At 50.0% G+C, this 16,052-nt stretch overlaps 1 protein-coding gene across 2 annotated transcripts in view; it reads left to right on the top strand.

Annotated features, from left to right (window-relative positions):
• LOC119156743 (schwannomin-interacting protein 1) overlaps nt 1–16,052 on the top strand; it is a 183,260-nt gene that overhangs the window by 116,515 nt on the left and 50,693 nt on the right. Inside the window, exon 1 of one of the 2 annotated variants that reach the window (XM_037407018.1) lies at nt 7,842–8,066. The exons of the other annotated variant lie outside the window; for it this stretch is intronic. Within the exon in view, the coding sequence (XP_037262915.1) occupies nt 8,061–8,066 (6 nt within the window). The 5' untranslated portion in view covers nt 7,842–8,060. Of the gene's footprint in view, nt 1–7,841; nt 8,067–16,052 lie in introns of those variants that run through there. 2 annotated transcript variants of the gene reach the window in all.

The raw sequence follows: 16,052 nt of genomic DNA, 5'->3' as shown, positions 1-16,052 counted from the left end.
GGTCTGGGGTCTGCCACACTGTCACTTCAGCTTTTTCACTTTCTTTGAAGAAGAAACGTTGTTTCATATGATTGTATTTCTCCCTGAGAAGACATTTAAAATCGAATTTCTGATTAATCGCAGTCTGGCATGCCAAGGTTTGAATATGTTCCTAAAATATTTTATGCTTGAGGAATTAGACTGATCTCTTTAAGTCTAACCTCAGGGAAGGCAATTTTGAAGAGGGGTTATGAAGCGATACCCATCTTTCAGAGGTGACTGCTGTCTATCAACCTCCTCGAGTTTAATTAAAATGAATGATCGAGCTGTTCTTGCCTGAATAGTCATGCTGGCGCTGTATTCCTCTGGAATTGCTTTATCCCAGTCTCTGTTGTTTCATGGACTTGGGGCCGGTGAATGGGACATGCATTGAAAGGCACTAGCTGGTACTGGGGGACCATGTCCAGTCCTGGCCAGCCAAGGCAGCCCCAGCGGAGCAGGAGGAGGAGGAGGAGAAGGCGAAGGCAGCACGAGAGGCTCTGCAGGCTGAGCAGCCCACTTCAAACACCACACAATTCTGCATGCATAGCAACTGGCACTGTCTATCAGGTTAATGAACCACAGAGAGGATTTATAAAGGAGCCATTACTCTACCAGGTCAAAGCATTTTTTTTAAATGCCTTAATATTAGTTTTCATAACAAGCCATTATCGCCGGTTAATAACTTGAGCAAATAATTGATCTGTCTTTTGAGGAGCTTTTCTTCAGGCATCTTGGGATGCTGTGTTAAACTCAAGCTAGAAACCTCAAACAGGGTCCATGGCCACAGCAACACCATCTTAAGATAAGAGGCGAAGGAAATGTGGCAGAGGAAGGGTGTGAGTGATGGGTGCCCTGGGTATGAGTGGGTGAGTGATGGGTGCCCCGCAGCAGCACAGCCTCGGACAGAGTGGGTGTGAACTGAGGCACTGCCCAGCGCTGCACCGATGCTTTTTGTTACTGGGACCCATGTCTGGTTAGAGTGGTTTGGCGTCTGCTGAAATAGAGGGGCAGGCTTTGTGTTGTGCGGGATCCCTGTTGCAGGCTGGGTTTTGTTCTGCGTGCACGTCGGCTCCTGAGAACACCTCTCGACGGACGGGAGCCGGGTGCTAGCTCCTGCCCAGCAGGTCTTTGGCTGGAAACACGCTGCTGCTCTCCCTTCTCATTCCTTCTGCTGGTGCCTGCCTGCAGGCTGCACAGCACGAGGGAGGGGCTTCTCTGGGGATGCTTCGGTTTGTCACAGTCCTTGTTGCCACTGAATTTCCCGGGAGTGAGAGCTGCTCCCACCCAGAATTGCAGGAACAGGCTAGCTAGACCTGGACAGCCCCGAGCGCATCGCAGCTGTGTCTGGTACCCGTTTGCAGAACCTCATCTTAAAACTGCAAGCCTGTCTGCAGCCCTAAAGCTACCCATGCCTCTTTGAATTCAGCGGGTTTTCTTTTAGATCAGGCCTGTTAAGTAAATGTCTCTTTCAAATATGCATCAAGGAAATAAACAAAGCCCCACTATAGTGGCATATTTAAAAGGCTGCCGTGCTAAAAACAACATGCTACTGCCAGCCACAGTCACCCAGAAATAAATGGAAGCATATAAACAGAGCTTGCAATAAATGTTAATGCATTTTAATCTGCTCTACTACCTACCTGCCAATTAATTTTCACAATACACTTGTAATAATGAAATAAAACATGGCTTTAAAAGTATACAGCAGAGTTAACCCTTGAATGTCTGACAGATGGAAATGTGGGAAGAACCTGCCCCTCACCACTGACCTGGGAAAGATTTAACAGTGTTGAGCTTCTGGCTGCGTAAGGAGGCAGCTGTGCTGAACTACGCATTCCGAGCAAATGATATATTTTTAATTACAAAATTGTTATTACTGGATTCTAAAAACCTAAAATGCATGAAAAAAATCTGCCAACTTTGAAAACTCTGGGGAGCTACATAATGACTGGTGCTAATTATATAGTTACAACACGAGCTGAGCGAGCAGACTGAGAAGGCAAAATTTTAAGTAAATAAAAATGACAGTGGGATTTAATTAAAACAGAAGGAACTGCGTGAAACCTGTGAACTTTATGTAGCTGCTTGTTCTTGCCAATACCACGTGTGACAGAGAGAGGCTGGGAAGGCAGCAATAGCAAGAGATGAGGTTTTGTCTGTCTTCTGTTCCCCCGTTCCCTTAAACATGAGCAGCAAAGGCTGGGAAGCACGTTCAGGCGGCGCTTGGTGTGCAGAACAGCAGGGTCTGCTCTGCCTTACGCACCCTGGGGAGGCTGGGCTTGGGGCGGCTGCCGGTGGGAGCCCTGGAGCAGGTGCTGCTGGTACCCAGGTCCTCAGCAGTGGGATGGGAGCAGATGCTGCTGCTGGAGATGCGGTGGCTTCAACCACCCATCTTTAACTTGGTTGCACCGTGGGAAGGGGAAAGCAGCCAGTGCCCTCTCATTTGGGTAGGGATGACAGTGATTCAAATGGTTTCTAACAAAAATAACAGCTTATTTCTGGGTGACTATTTAATTCTCTAACAGAAGGTTTCTGTAGCTCTGGTGATAACGTGTGAAATGCCCCTGGGGTAAATACAGTCCCAACTATTGTTACCCCTTGAGCTGTGCTGCCTTTCCCCTGCAGCTCAGGGGATGCCACGTGTACTGGTCCCCACAGCAAAGGAGCCCAGACCACAGGTGCCCCTTGCAGCCCTCCCCTTGGCTCAGCAGTTTTAAACGTGACTTGATGAAATATGTATGCAGATTATTTCAGGGCGAGTCCTCCAAGCTATTAGTTTTTGCCAGGTTGACTTAGCACAGCCCTTTGATTAAAGACAACTGAAATACAGTGCGGGTTTCCTTCAGTGATCATCCCCTGAACGATGGCATGGGATTTGGGTTTCTGTTGCCAGAGATGCCTGTGCTCATGTGGTGGCAGATGTGGGTGTACGCGGTCCTGGATCCACGGTGCCCGGTCCTGGTGATGGCTCACAGTCCACGCCTTTCTGCTGCCTCCTGCCATCCTTTTTTCCCTGCTTCTGCAGGTGGATGGCACGGGAGACTGGCCCTGTGGAGCAGATGGTCTGTGCGTGGCTCTGTATCCTTCAAGCTAACCTCAGGAAGCCCATGTCCTCTTTGGTGAACAGCAACAAGCAGAGAGATGGCGAGAGGCAGTGACCACCCAAATGGCACGCTGCAGAGATGAGTAGCTTCTTGCAGAGGCCAGGCCAAATGTATTGTCCAGGTGTCTTCTAGATGACAGCCAGACCTTTTTTTTTCCTGCCTTTCTCTGAAGCCTTGGTGATGGGTGAGAGTGAGGACTGTAACCTCAGCTTCTGGGACCACAGGGTGAGGGATGATGGGGAAGTTTTGGGTTGTGTTTGAGCTGGCGTGAAGGAGGGAGGCAAAGAACTGCCACCTGGGGCCTGAGGAGGAGTATTTCCTGGGTGAGGGCGAGGGCAGCAGCAGGGAGAGGGGACTGGGGAGGGCTGAAGCAGCACCTCCCTGTGTGCGGGGCACAGCATCCCAGCATCTAACCCACCCTGCCAGCTTTAACACAGGAGCCTAGGGGTGAGAAGATTGCATTAGCGCTGCAGAAGAGAACATATGCTATCCCACATCGGCCTCTAGCTCTCTGAAGAGATTCCCACCTCTCCCATGCCCCTCTACTTCCCCAGCCCCAGGCACCTGCTGATGCTCAGGCAAAGGATGCTGTTGGCTCCTCCCCAATGCATCTTCCCGAGCTGCAGCTCTCCCAGCCCTAAACTACTTCCCCGCCTGAACATTTTGCTGATGGGGAATTGTGTTGGTACAGCACTGCCTCGCTCCCAGCAAGCGGCATCAGCCACAAATGCAGCACTTCCCAGCCAGGCGTAATCAAGGCATTCACAGCCTTTCTTTGGGTTACTTTTATCTTCCACTATTCCAAATTTTGCGCAGGCCCCTTGTTACCCTGGTGGTTAATAGCAGCTTCAAATGCAAATCCAACAACACAAGGGTGGTGAAATTGTGGTACACAAAGGAGCCGAGCTCCTGCGCCTGCCTTCAGTGCCTCGTCCCACGGCTGCAGAGGCAGGAGCAGCCCCAGCAAAGCACGAGCACAGCCCTGCAGCTGCCAGCAAAAGGGGGGCGTAGGGAGTCTCTCCGTGGGGGAGCTGCATTTCAGGGATGCACTGAAGCCAAAACTCAGGCTTTCTTGCTTTGTTAGAAGTTTACCTGTTTTTTTAATTTTTGGGGGGAGGGTAGTTATTGCCCAAAATAGCCTTTGTAATTGAGGCGCTTGTGAGCACAGCAGCATTTGGATTTGCAGGATCTACTATATGGAGCCCAGCAAATATGGGAGCTTCCCTGGCACCCAAGGGGGAAACAAGGGGCCCAGGGGCTTCACACTGCTGAATCCACATGATTATTGCTTGATTATTTTTTTTTAATCCATTACCTTGAGTATCTCCTTAGTCCCCAATCTCCAGAACATCATCCCAACACCCAGCTGCTCTGTACCACAGCACCGCACAGCTGCCGCTGCTCTGCAGTGTGCCATGCTCCCCAACCATACTCGATAGCTTCTTCAGGACTCAGGCTATGAAAATAATCTGTGGCCTCCCGCAAGGCAGTGGTATGTTATTTGCGTGATGAGATTAGCTCAGGAGCCTGCAGCATCCCAGAGGAGGTGGATGTGGTATTGCGGACCCAACAAGGAGTGCTGCACCCAGCACCAGGCTGGGAGGGGTGCTGGGTGCTCATCCTTTCTGATGGAGGTCACGCAACCCCGTGGGGGAAGCGTACCAGATCTGGGCTGGACTTCTGTACAGCTTCTTCTCCAGCTATGGCTTTCCTGCCTGCAGCCCCCGCCCAGCCCGGCACTCCCTCCTTGCTTTAGGCACTGCGATGCGCTTGCAGGCAGCGTAGGCTTTGTGGTCTGTGCCGGCAGCAAGGGAGGCAATGTGTTTGCAGCAGCTTCAGAGCAATTATCTGGGGAAACGTGAGCATTTGCTGTGATGTATTCAAAGTCTGGGCTTGGGAAAAAGATATCAGCACCAGCATCAAGAAAAACTTAGCTGCAGAGTTTCCATTGTTTGTGGTCCACACTTTTAAGTAATTAGAAGAAATCTATTATAGAAAATCCTAATCCTACATTGGAAAAGGGGTGATTAAGAGACCCAAAGGATCGTTACCATTGGGGCTGGCCATGCCCATTGCCCCGGGCGGCCATGGCATGGGGCAGCCCCAGCAGCTCTGCACCTCGGCAGCAGGCATGGAGCCTCCACTTCGTACCCTGATCCCTCCTCTCCCCGCCGCCGAGGCAGCTGCCAGCCCAGGGAAGGACCTTGCTACTACTTTACCTGTAGGCCACTGTAATTTCCTGGGAGTATTCAGTACAAGGTGCTAACTGCATGCTAGAAAATACCGAGATATGTAATATCTTAGTGGATCCAGTGCCAGAGAGAGAGAAATGAGCCAGCACAACTACCACCGAATTTAGATGGAGGGTTCAAGTTTAAAACTCTTTAGAAGGGGGAACAAGCTTTGCAGTTTGCATGTGCCTAACGCTTGAAGCTCTTTGTCATTTCTACCTCGAGCCCAAATACAGTAGGTTATGCACCATAATGGTTTGTATTTTATAGTATCTTTTGTTTTGAATGTATAGGACATTATGGACAGTTCATTAATTACCGCTCACAGCGCCAAGCGAGTCAGGGACAAAACTGTCCTGCCTAAAGGGATGGAAGATCCGAAGCAAGAAAAACAAATTTTTATGAGCACACGTGAGCAGAAAAAAGACAGGGTCCTCCTCCCCACATCCCACCTTTAATCACCTTCAGTAAAATTAGGATGCAACTCCCAGCCATGCTGGTTAGAAGTTACCTCTCGGTTCACAATCAGTGATTTCAAAAATCCCACTAACTCTGAGAAATAGTTTCCCAGAGTTTTTGATCCCAGAGCTATCCGCTGCTTGAGCCAAGGACAGCCCACCCCAAAGTGCAGCTTCACACTCTCAGCTGTAGTATCAGTCAGGGTAAATATTTACAATATTCACTTCTTTGCAGAAAAAAACCCCATGATAATTTAGTTGTTGGGAAATGTGCAGTAATTTGCCATATAATTATGGGTTGGAGCAGGCAGCCAACACTTGCATAGCTTAAGTGAAATGTGAAATGCTGGTATTGGCACGGTGACGAGCAGTCCCGGCTCGAGGTCAGGCATGGTGCCGCAGGGAGGACGGGCACTCGCCCGGCCCAGGCCACCCACCTCGCTCCCCCCAGGCCGCTGCCTCTGGCTGCACAAACTCAGCTGTTGGTGGATTATTAGCTAGAAGATCAGACGTGGTTGCAATAAATTGGGAGTGTAGAAAAGCTCCACAAACCCATCTGTGGAGCAGGAGCCTGCAAGTGTGCATGTGTCCATCTGTCCTGGGCACCGCGATGATGAATAGTTCAGGATCCCACCGTATTCCTGTTATTAAACCAGGTTTGATTCCTATGTAAAATGCATAAACAAGGATATTCCGTTGAAATTGGTGGGTTATATTTCTATTAACCCCTAAGAGTGGGTTATATGTTCCTATTTCAGCTAGATAGGAGCTGCAGCAGTCCATGCATCTCACGCTGAGGGTGGCTGGGGCTGGGGCAGCAGCTGGGTGCCCTTCACCCTTCTTCTTCCATGTACACAGCCCAGCCTTAGCAATAACCCCACATCAAGTACAGAAAATAATTTAAGGGATAATGAAAGCAATGAGTTCAGGCTGCAATTTTATTGGCAGGAGTCCCCCGCTGCTGAAATGTCATTTCACTCTTCAGATAACGGGACAGAAATTTCAGCTCTTCCAGCCCTGAGTCGAGCAGCGGGAGCTGAGAGAAGCATTAGCCTCCTGGCGACGGGCTAATTGCTCCATCCGACTTTCTATTAATAAGTGTTGTCCGTGGGAGAGAGTGGACCTGAAAGGAGCGGGGGGCTCAGCTGCTGCGGCGAAGCTTCAGGCATCCAGGGTCCCAGCTGGGCTCCATGCAGGAGGGGTGAGGATCCTCCGGGCAGTTTAATTCATTTCCAGGCTCCAGGGCACGTCTGGGATTGCCTCAAACCGTATCACCGGGCAAAGCTTCAGGGACGGGTCCTGGTGCAAGCCAGAGCGATGCACCTGCCCGGCAGCACCGTGGGGAGCAGAGCCTGGCCCGGCCACCGTCATCAAGAATGCCATAATTTGCCATCAGCTTTAATTAAAAAGAGAACGAGCTCTTTTATGGAGTTCACAGCACGGTTACCTTCCTCGGGTTTTTTTCTTATGATGCTGGAAACCTACCCTGCCTTCCATCACCAGACAGGCTTGCAAGCTGGGAAATGCTGCCAAAAGCGTGAGCTCCAAACATGGCTTGCACTGCTTTAGCTAGAACCAGCCGGTGCTGTCCCTGTTCCCAGAGCTGTTCAAGTGGCATTTCCCACCAGGAAGGGCGTGCATTAGGATGGAGACATATTTTTGTTTAGTAAATCAGATGAATGCTAATTAATATAGCCACAACGGTGTTACTTTGAAAGCGGCAAGTCATATAGGAGGAAAGATAGAAGTCCAAAAGGATAAAAAGTCATGACATATTAATGATTGAAAATGTATGCTGGAGCTGGCAGAACAGAAAGTATTATGAATAATTCAAATGAGACAGGATTTCCCTTGCAAGGTCGAGGCATGTGAAAGGGAAGGCTTTTGGAAAGAGCAGCATTATATTCTCCTGGCGTTGCGGAGAGATCTCCATCCATCCAGAGGGTTAAGACAAGTTCAAGCATCTTCTAGTTGTTCGGAGAGGAGATTATATTGGAAACGATTGGCACCACGGCTCTTTTGGCGGGACATGACAGCTGCTGGGAAGAGTTAAGCCGGAATCTTTGATGCCAAGTGAATTAAAAGTCTATTTTTCAACTCAGCTGACAAGTCCCGGAGGAATGGCCACCGGCAGGCAGGGGAAGGAGGGAACGGAGCTGTAGGCAGCCGGTGCAGGGTTCTGCCTGGCCCGACAAGTGCCTGGGATCTCTCGCAAAATGGCTTGAAAGAGGAGCCCGGCGCAGAAGATGAATGTGAGTACACTGCAAATTGGATGCTTTGGGGCTATGCTCTGCCTTCAGGCTGGCTGGTCTCTGGGGTTTTTAGCCACCTCCCTAGAAACACAGTTCAGGAGACAGATCCTTCAAATAAAGCCCGATCTGAATGCCCAAAAGCGCGACTGCCCGCCTGATTGCCACCTTACAGGCAGTGTTGCAAACTAATGCAGTAGGAAAACCTGAGCCTTTTTGGTACAACGCGGGTAGAAGTGGGGAAAAAAAAATCCTGTACCTTGTCCGAAGGAGCTCGGACACAGCAGAATTCCTATAGGCACTGGGGAAAAAGCTAAAGGATAGTAAAGAACTTGTGTTTCTGATTTCAGAGCTCCAGCTCTGCCTGAGCCCACCTCTTGCTGCTTTTCAGCAGCTTGCACAGACGACAGGGGAGATGCAGCAAAATGTATTAGCCTAGTGCTCTGCATAATCAAGTGTATTGCACCTTCCAGTCTGCCGTTCAGCAGCCTGAAATGTTCGTGGGTGCATCTTATATTAATCTGCAGTAGCAACAGCTACAACGGCAAATCTACTGGATCCTTGAGAGAGATTCTAATTAATCCTAAATTAATATTTTTAATCTTAATTTGATTTATTTGATGAATTTTGCATGGACTGCTTTTTTCTTGAGGAGTATATCAAGGGCAGTTGAAAGGTTTCTTGGTGTGACCTTAAGCTAGCTTTTGTGTCTGGAAATTTTAAAGGAAATTATTCCAGCACCATTTTTAAGGTGTGGGTGTAAGTGAGGTGCTGCAAGTATCTAACTGCCTCACAGGAGCCTTTTGGGACTTGGATGTCTCATTGCAGCACATTCTGCTCGGGACAGGCGAAGATCTACCTGCGATCCCCAAGCGCGAGAGGCTGCAGATGTTATATTTGGTGTTTGGCTGGGATTGTGACTCAGCATCTTGAAACAAGCTGCTTCCCCGGGGGGGCTGTGCAGTGAGGGGCCGGAGGCAGGTGGGAGCCCACGGTCGGGTCCGTGGGGCGCTCTGGGAGCTGGTGGGGTGTGCAGCCCCAGCTCCGGGGGTCCCTCCCTTGTCTTTTGCAGCAGGCTCTGGCTCCAGATGCTGCTCTGCACCAGGGGAACCCCTGTTTCCCCACAGCAGGAGGGAAGGGGCCGTTCAGTGCAGATACAATGGCGACAGGGTGGCAGCAGAGAAACCACCTGGGGATGGGCAGAGCAACAAGCTGTGCCCAGGAGAGGGGGTGTCCAGCCCAGGCTGGGGGGTGCTGGGCAGGCAGCCCCCCACCTGCTCTGCTTTGAGTCCCTTTGTTTTGACAAGGTGTGTATTTGGCTCCGTTCAGCAGGGTATCAATGCTCAGGGCTCTTAAAAATGAGTAAATTGGGTCTTTAGTGTCTCAGAGGGGCTTCAGAGCAGCTGAGGTCCCATGGGAAAACCCAGTGTACAGGTGCTGCTGGCCACTCTGCCGTGAGCCATAGGAGTGATATTTAATTTGTTTTAATGACTCGGACAAGACATGTTCACATAACCATGCTCTCAGTAGCAGCTGGACCATTCTGAGTGAAATTCATTGATCGGAAAATGTGGCTCCAATCTCACTCATGGCAAAAATGATTTTGCCTGTGCTGCGCACCGCTGGCTTCTCCAGCCCGGGAAATCCAGTGGCAGCCCCTGGCATGGCCAGCCCTCCATGACCAGGAAAATTAGAATAACTTTTACAGGGAGGGGAGGAAACAGCCCTGTGAGACTGAGCCCTGGCAGAACTGTACATGGAGGAGAAGCCACGCCAGAGGAGAAGTGATGCTGTACATGGAGGAGAAGCCATCCCAGAGAAGTGATGCTGTACATGATGCTGTACTTGCCTACTGCCTGGAAAAATCATGTGTACCCTCAGGGAGCAGCCTGCACATCACTCCTCTCCATGTGTGATCCCTGGAAAGCTACATGCACACAACCTGCAGAAACATGGGAGCTCCCGGGCTGTATTTCAGCAAAAACCTGAGGGGTGAAGGCTGCAAAACTGAGCTCTGGTCCTGAGTCTCTGCAAACCTGCTGTGTACTCTGGGGAAATGGCATTTCTCAGGCTCCTGACAGCATGACTTGTCCCTGCTCCTGCTTTGTCCCCAGTTCCTCTGTGCTCTTACCCCTGGAACAGACAATCCTCAAGCATTTTCTAGAGCAGGTGAGCTGCAGAAAGGGACAGCTGTTGCTCCCCAGTAATGGTTAGCGTCCCTCGGAAATGGGCTGGAGATGCCCCGGGGCAGAACAGCAGTGCCACTGTCTGGGGTATCATGCCTAGGGTGGAGAGGGAGAAGATGTGATGCTCCCTCTGCCCAAGCCGAGAGACAGCCCTGAGGGAGCTGTGGGAGGAGGTGGGCAATGCTCCTCCATCTGCCCCAGCCCCACACACCAGGTCTGTCCGGAGTTGTTAATGACAGCAAAAAGGCAAAGGAGCCGGCTGGGAAAGTCATTCCTAATTGGATCTGTAGGCAGCTATCACTGTCCGCCTCTGCCTCTGACCTCCTTAAACAGGATCCCGAGGAGCACTGAGCACACAACCACACTAATAAGCTTATACTCTTGAAAAGGGAAGAGCCGGTGCGGTGTGCTGTCTGTCGGTCCTGCCTCAGCCTTGAAGGTGTTTTTCCTCCCAACCCCGCAAGAATTATTTTAATTCTTTCTAAACCCCAGCATCCAAGAGCTGCGCACTTATTAATTCCCATTCAATTAATAGCTCCTCTAATCTCATTCTGAGGCTAATCTCTTTCCAATTGTGTTGCAACATAAGAATTACACGCTTTTTGTTCCGACGAATGTGATAAGGGGAGGAAGCTGCCTGCATGAGGAGCTGCAGGCAGACCTGCCTGGGCACACGTGCCTGCCCACACTCCTGCCTTGTCCAGTTTTTCCCACAGAGCCTCCAGGCACAGGAAATATGGGAAAAGCAGCTTCTGGAAAGAAGTGCTTTCTTCAGCCATCCTTGTAAGGCATCCATGTCTTCAGAGCTGGGTAGCCTGAGCAATCCTTTTCACTGCAGCAAACCCTGGGCTGTCAGAATTGCACCTTCTTGGGTGCCAGCAATATTCCTGTTTCCCTCCGCCCAAAGAGTTACAAAAAAACCAAAGCAGAATTGGGGAATATCTCCTTCTGCAGTATGTAACAATCTTGAGCAATTTTAAAAGCATTTGGGACAAAGCAGATTATTTTTAAGCATCGTGTCCCTTTAGAGCCACACACAATTTTATCTGGCAGTCCTGTGGAAAAGCGCTGGTTTGTGCCTGCTGAAGCAATTCTCTATTTAATGTAGCCAGCCTCTTTTATCTTAACCACGTTCTCATTACTTATGGGGTTTCACTGTTAAATGGAAAAGCTATCAAGTGTGCTAAAACATAGGAGTTATTCAAGAAGCAGCAAGACAGGAGTGCCGAGGTGCAGGGCAGGGTGGGACCAGCTGGGTGGCAGCCAGGGTGGGTGCAATGGGTCCCTCTCCCCGGCTGGGCTGGGGGGAGGCAGCGGGGGATGCTGCAGCGGCAGTCCCGTCTTGTCTTGTATGTTTGGCAGGGGGTGGTTCTTCTTGCATTTTCCCAGAGGAAAATCTTTGAAAAATACCAAATTCTGTGTTTCAAACAAGACTTTCCTTTGAGGGCCATGCAACTTTGACACTCCAGAAATTGCATTCACACAAACCAAGGTACTCCACATCCCTCTGTTTGAAAGAATCAGGTGTAGATTAAGTGTTGGCTTGGAAAAGTGGCAAGGGTTAGCTTCCCACTTAAAAATCATGTTGATGTAGAAGCAATACTTGAGCTGTATTTTGTGGAGGGTTTGACACTTATAGATGGGAAAGGGGTTCGGTTTGGGGGGCAAAGTGAAAGCTCAGCTCCAATCACACCACCAGCTCTCAGAGAAGACACCTTGGGGCCATTTCCAGACCTGCCGCCTCCAGGGAAAAGCAGCTTTGGGCTTTCAGGAGCATGTCCCAAGCCCTGGTTTACGGGGGTGTCTGTGGTGAGCCCCAGCACAAGCAGAGGCACTGGGGACTGGTCCTCACCACACTGGGGTGGCCGTTGGGGTCTGTCCTCCATCACAAGGATAGTGCTGATTCAGTGCTGCTTTCAAGGCATTAATTTTTTTTTTTTCCCTGTGAGTTATTTTAGGACATCTCCTTTCTCCCAGCCCAAGCAGCCATGCACTAAGCATGCTCAATCCTCCCTCACGTAATTAATAACAAAACCTCCAGCAAGGCTTAGCCACTGGTGTTAATTGGAGCGCAGCACGGGTGATGGCAGCCGGCGCCAGCCCCGCTAAGAGGATTATTCACTTTCTGTTTCACCGACTTCCAGTTCCAGTGGGAAAACTGGCAGCATGAGGCCACTGCCGAAGCCCGGGCTGCAGTATGAGCCTTGGGGACCTAAACATCCACAGCAGTGATGTGCTATGCTGCCCTACCATGTATATAGTCTGGGGCGGTCCTGGGAGTTAACTTTAGGTTTTTTCTTCTCTACCTTAGCTCTACTACCCGGCTTTCTTGCAGAGAAATGCAAATGTTGGTCCCACACTTTCTTGCAGCACAGTCAGAAATACCCAGCCCGCCCACTTTGCAGCTTAGGAATAGCTGAAGATGGAGTTGCTGCCTTGTGAGGGTCCTGTGAAATAAACAGATAAAGCTCACACGAGCTAGATTAAACCTACCACTTCAGAACTCCTGCGCTCAGTATGGTCATTATTAAGGCATTTAAACAGATTCAGTTGGTTTGTTCAAGATATTATCCTGGAATGACCGTAGGGAACTGAATCTGCTGTCGGGGAGCCAGCCTCTCAGATGCAGCGTAACCCTGATGCCAATTGCTGAGCCAAAATAGCAGCACCTCGAGCTCAGTTTTCTGTCTACATCTTGAAGCCTTGCTGGGAACAGGACTAGGGGGAGATGCCTTCAGCAATAACATCTCTCTCCATCACACTGAGTGATTTTCTTCTTTGCTGCATCACAGGGCTCAGGTCGGGGAATACGGAGAGCTTGTCAGTGATAATCCTCTTTGTGGCTGCAGGCAGGAGACCTCTTGCCCCACGGACTCAGATGAAGTTAAAGGACTATATCGCCTGTCACCATACCTTATGCGAAAGGCAGCATGCTGTTGAGTTTACATAGCACATGTTGGCCGAGGCAGTGTCCCTGGCACATCTTGCAGCCTCCAGCTCCCTGTCCCCAGGACTGGAGAGGATCTGCTTTCCCATCCCAGCACGGGGAAGCTCGGAGCTCAGGCTAATGGCCCACACCCTGCCAAAGCTGTAGTCTAAAGACCTGGAAATTACCCCTGTGCACCAATAATCCAGCCTTTTAATACGTACCATGTTGTTCCCTCTGTGATAGCATAGATCGGTCTTGTTCTGTGCTGCTGCGTCTGCCAGGGTATCGCTGGTGAATAAGCAGCCAGGAGCTGGCAATGACATTGCTTTGTGCCTGAAGCTTTGCCTAAGTGGGTTACAGCCTGCGACTAGCGATACCTCTGTTTAAACAGCGCACATATCAGAAATAGATCTTTTCTCTAGAGTAATAGGTCGTGGCAATTTGCTTTCTATTTTTTGCTGTCCTACCCTGGCATTTGTGCGCCAAGTTTGGCAGCATCCCTCTGACCTGCTGCTCGATAGCGGGAGCTTCCAGAAACAGAGCTTTTCGATTTTTGATTTTTTCATTGGGGATGGAGGGTGTGAGAGGGGGAAATGCATGTTTCTCTGTCCCTGCAAATGGTGGGGTCCTTCTGCCATGGAAAGGGCTTTGGCCTGATGCCACAGGCAAAGGGAGAGGTTGGGAAGATGCCGCACCCAGGCAGGGCAGCAGAGCCACGGATGCCTGGGACCCTCCAGAGTGCCCCAGCCTTCAGCTCCACCTGCGAGAACTTACGGTTCCCTAACCTTATTTAAATGCACTTTGACAAAGGTTTCTGCACCCGTTCTCTGCGATGGAAAATGGCTTTATGGGACCAGTGGGAGCGGGGACTGTTGGTACCCTTGTCCTTTCCGCTGTCACCAGTGCCAGTGACTTCCCTGCGTGCTTTCCTGCGCCCCTTAGCTGCCTGTAGGCAATGCTTTCACCCTGCAAAATTGTGATGGTTTGTTTCAGTTGTTAAATTCAGCCTCAAAGACATCCCTCATTTCACCTGGCTTTTACCTGAGCACCCACCCAGTGAGCCCTTGGCAGGGATGGAGCTGCCTTCCCTCCCACCAGACACCAGTAAAGGGGATTATCCCTGAGCCTTCCCCAGGGCAGGGGACAGGCTCTGGGTCAGCAGGAGCTCCTTAGGCTGGCAAGCACAGGTAGGATCCTGGGAAGGAGCAAAACAAGCCAGGCTCTTGCTTACGAGGGTAAGGTTGCTCACCGTGGCTGTAGGACAAGGCTGTGCCCATTATTTTGTTTACTTGCTTCATCGCTTCAATTTCCAGTGCACAGATATTAAATAAGACTCCTTTGAGGAGAGGAAAATAAATTCTCTTGGAGAATTATGTTCCAGGAGATCCTATAGAGAAAACAATAAATTCATCAGATACATTTTGTAAAAACAATTAAAAATAATTTAACTTGACACCAGTAGTGTTAAACAAGATTAAGAAAAGCTGAAAACATGGGCTCACAGTTTAATAAGATAATTATATTCAATACCTATCCTTTTCACCTTTTCTGGCTGAGATTGCAGAATATTCCTACTACTACCTGCACCCCATGCATGCTCCCACTTCCATCTTTTCTTAGGGAATAAGGCTCCTGGGGTGAACCCACTGCCCATCTGCACTGGGGATTTGCTGCCAGCCCAGCTGCAGCTGCAGTACGCCAACAGCCATCTCACCGGTCATCCCAGCTCCAGGGAAGCTGTCTGGTTGGCATCACGCAATAAATTATAGATGATATAAATTGAATTGCAGAACAGGAGCCGTGGCTCTTGCAGCAGCTCCTGTCTCTGGCACTGGGTCATGCAGGCACAGCACCCACCCTAGCTTGTTCCTCCATGCTTCCTTGGGTGCTACCTCTGCCCATGGCTCGGGGCTGGGGAGGTGCCATCTCCCTTGGCAGAAACCAATGGCCAGCAGAAGAAAGATCATGAGCTCCACCATGCATGCAGCAAATGTTCGCCTGCTCCCTCGTTGTGATTTTGGGGCTGGAAAAGCCACAAAACGGGGCCGTTTGCCAGAGCAAAGCCCCGCACTCAAAGGCAATCAGCTGAAAAGAGCAGTGAGTGATGGAACCAAGGCAAGACAAAGCACGTACAGTTGCTTTCAGGCTAATATGTAGATTTATGCAGAAAACAAATATAAAGAGCTGCATCTGTTGCAAGCAAAGTATAATTCATCATCAGGCAAGAGGGCTTGTTTCCTCACAGCTACATTTGCTGTAGTTACATATTTTATTTTCCCTGGTTTTGCGTGTCATGTGGGAGGTTTTGGGTTTTTTGAAGTTACCTTTCTTTCTTTGAATACAGATGAGTACCAAAATACTTCCCAGTGCTGGGTGACCAGATTGCTAATGTGGTACATTAGAAATCTATGGCCATCAGCTCTTTGGTATGTTTTGCAAAACCAAGCAGGTAAAAAGCCAGTGATCAGCCTTTGAATGAGTGCAGAGCTGTTAGGTGTGATAACAGATAAGGTTTTCCTGGCCTTTCCATATTTGCAATCTGTTTAGTCTTCTGCAACCCAAGGGATGACGGAGGGAAAGCTTTCAAACTGAAATTTGCCCTCTAACAGGCGGCTGTTAAGCATGCACATATATTTTGGAAAGCAATTCTCCTTTGGTGCTTGAAAGGAATCTGTGACCGTGCAGCTGCAGGTTCTGACACCCTTTGCTGCCTTTTTGGGCTCTGCCATTGTCCCTGCTGCTATGGGGCTGCCCCACGGGCGCAGCATCCCGAGCCAGGTTTTGGGGATAACTGCAGGGAGATGCTTGGGGAGGCTGCTGGCTCTGTCCCAGGCCACAAGAAATGGGTCGGTGGTCTCAGCGATGCCCTTGCGA

The sequence above is a fragment of the Falco rusticolus genome, chromosome 13 (assembly GCF_015220075.1).
Source record: "Falco rusticolus isolate bFalRus1 chromosome 13, bFalRus1.pri, whole genome shotgun sequence".
In the NCBI taxonomy this organism is placed as follows: domain Eukaryota; kingdom Metazoa; phylum Chordata; class Aves; order Falconiformes; family Falconidae; genus Falco; species Falco rusticolus.
Note: the sequence above shows the minus strand (reverse complement) of the source record. Positions and strands in the feature narration are given on the sequence as shown.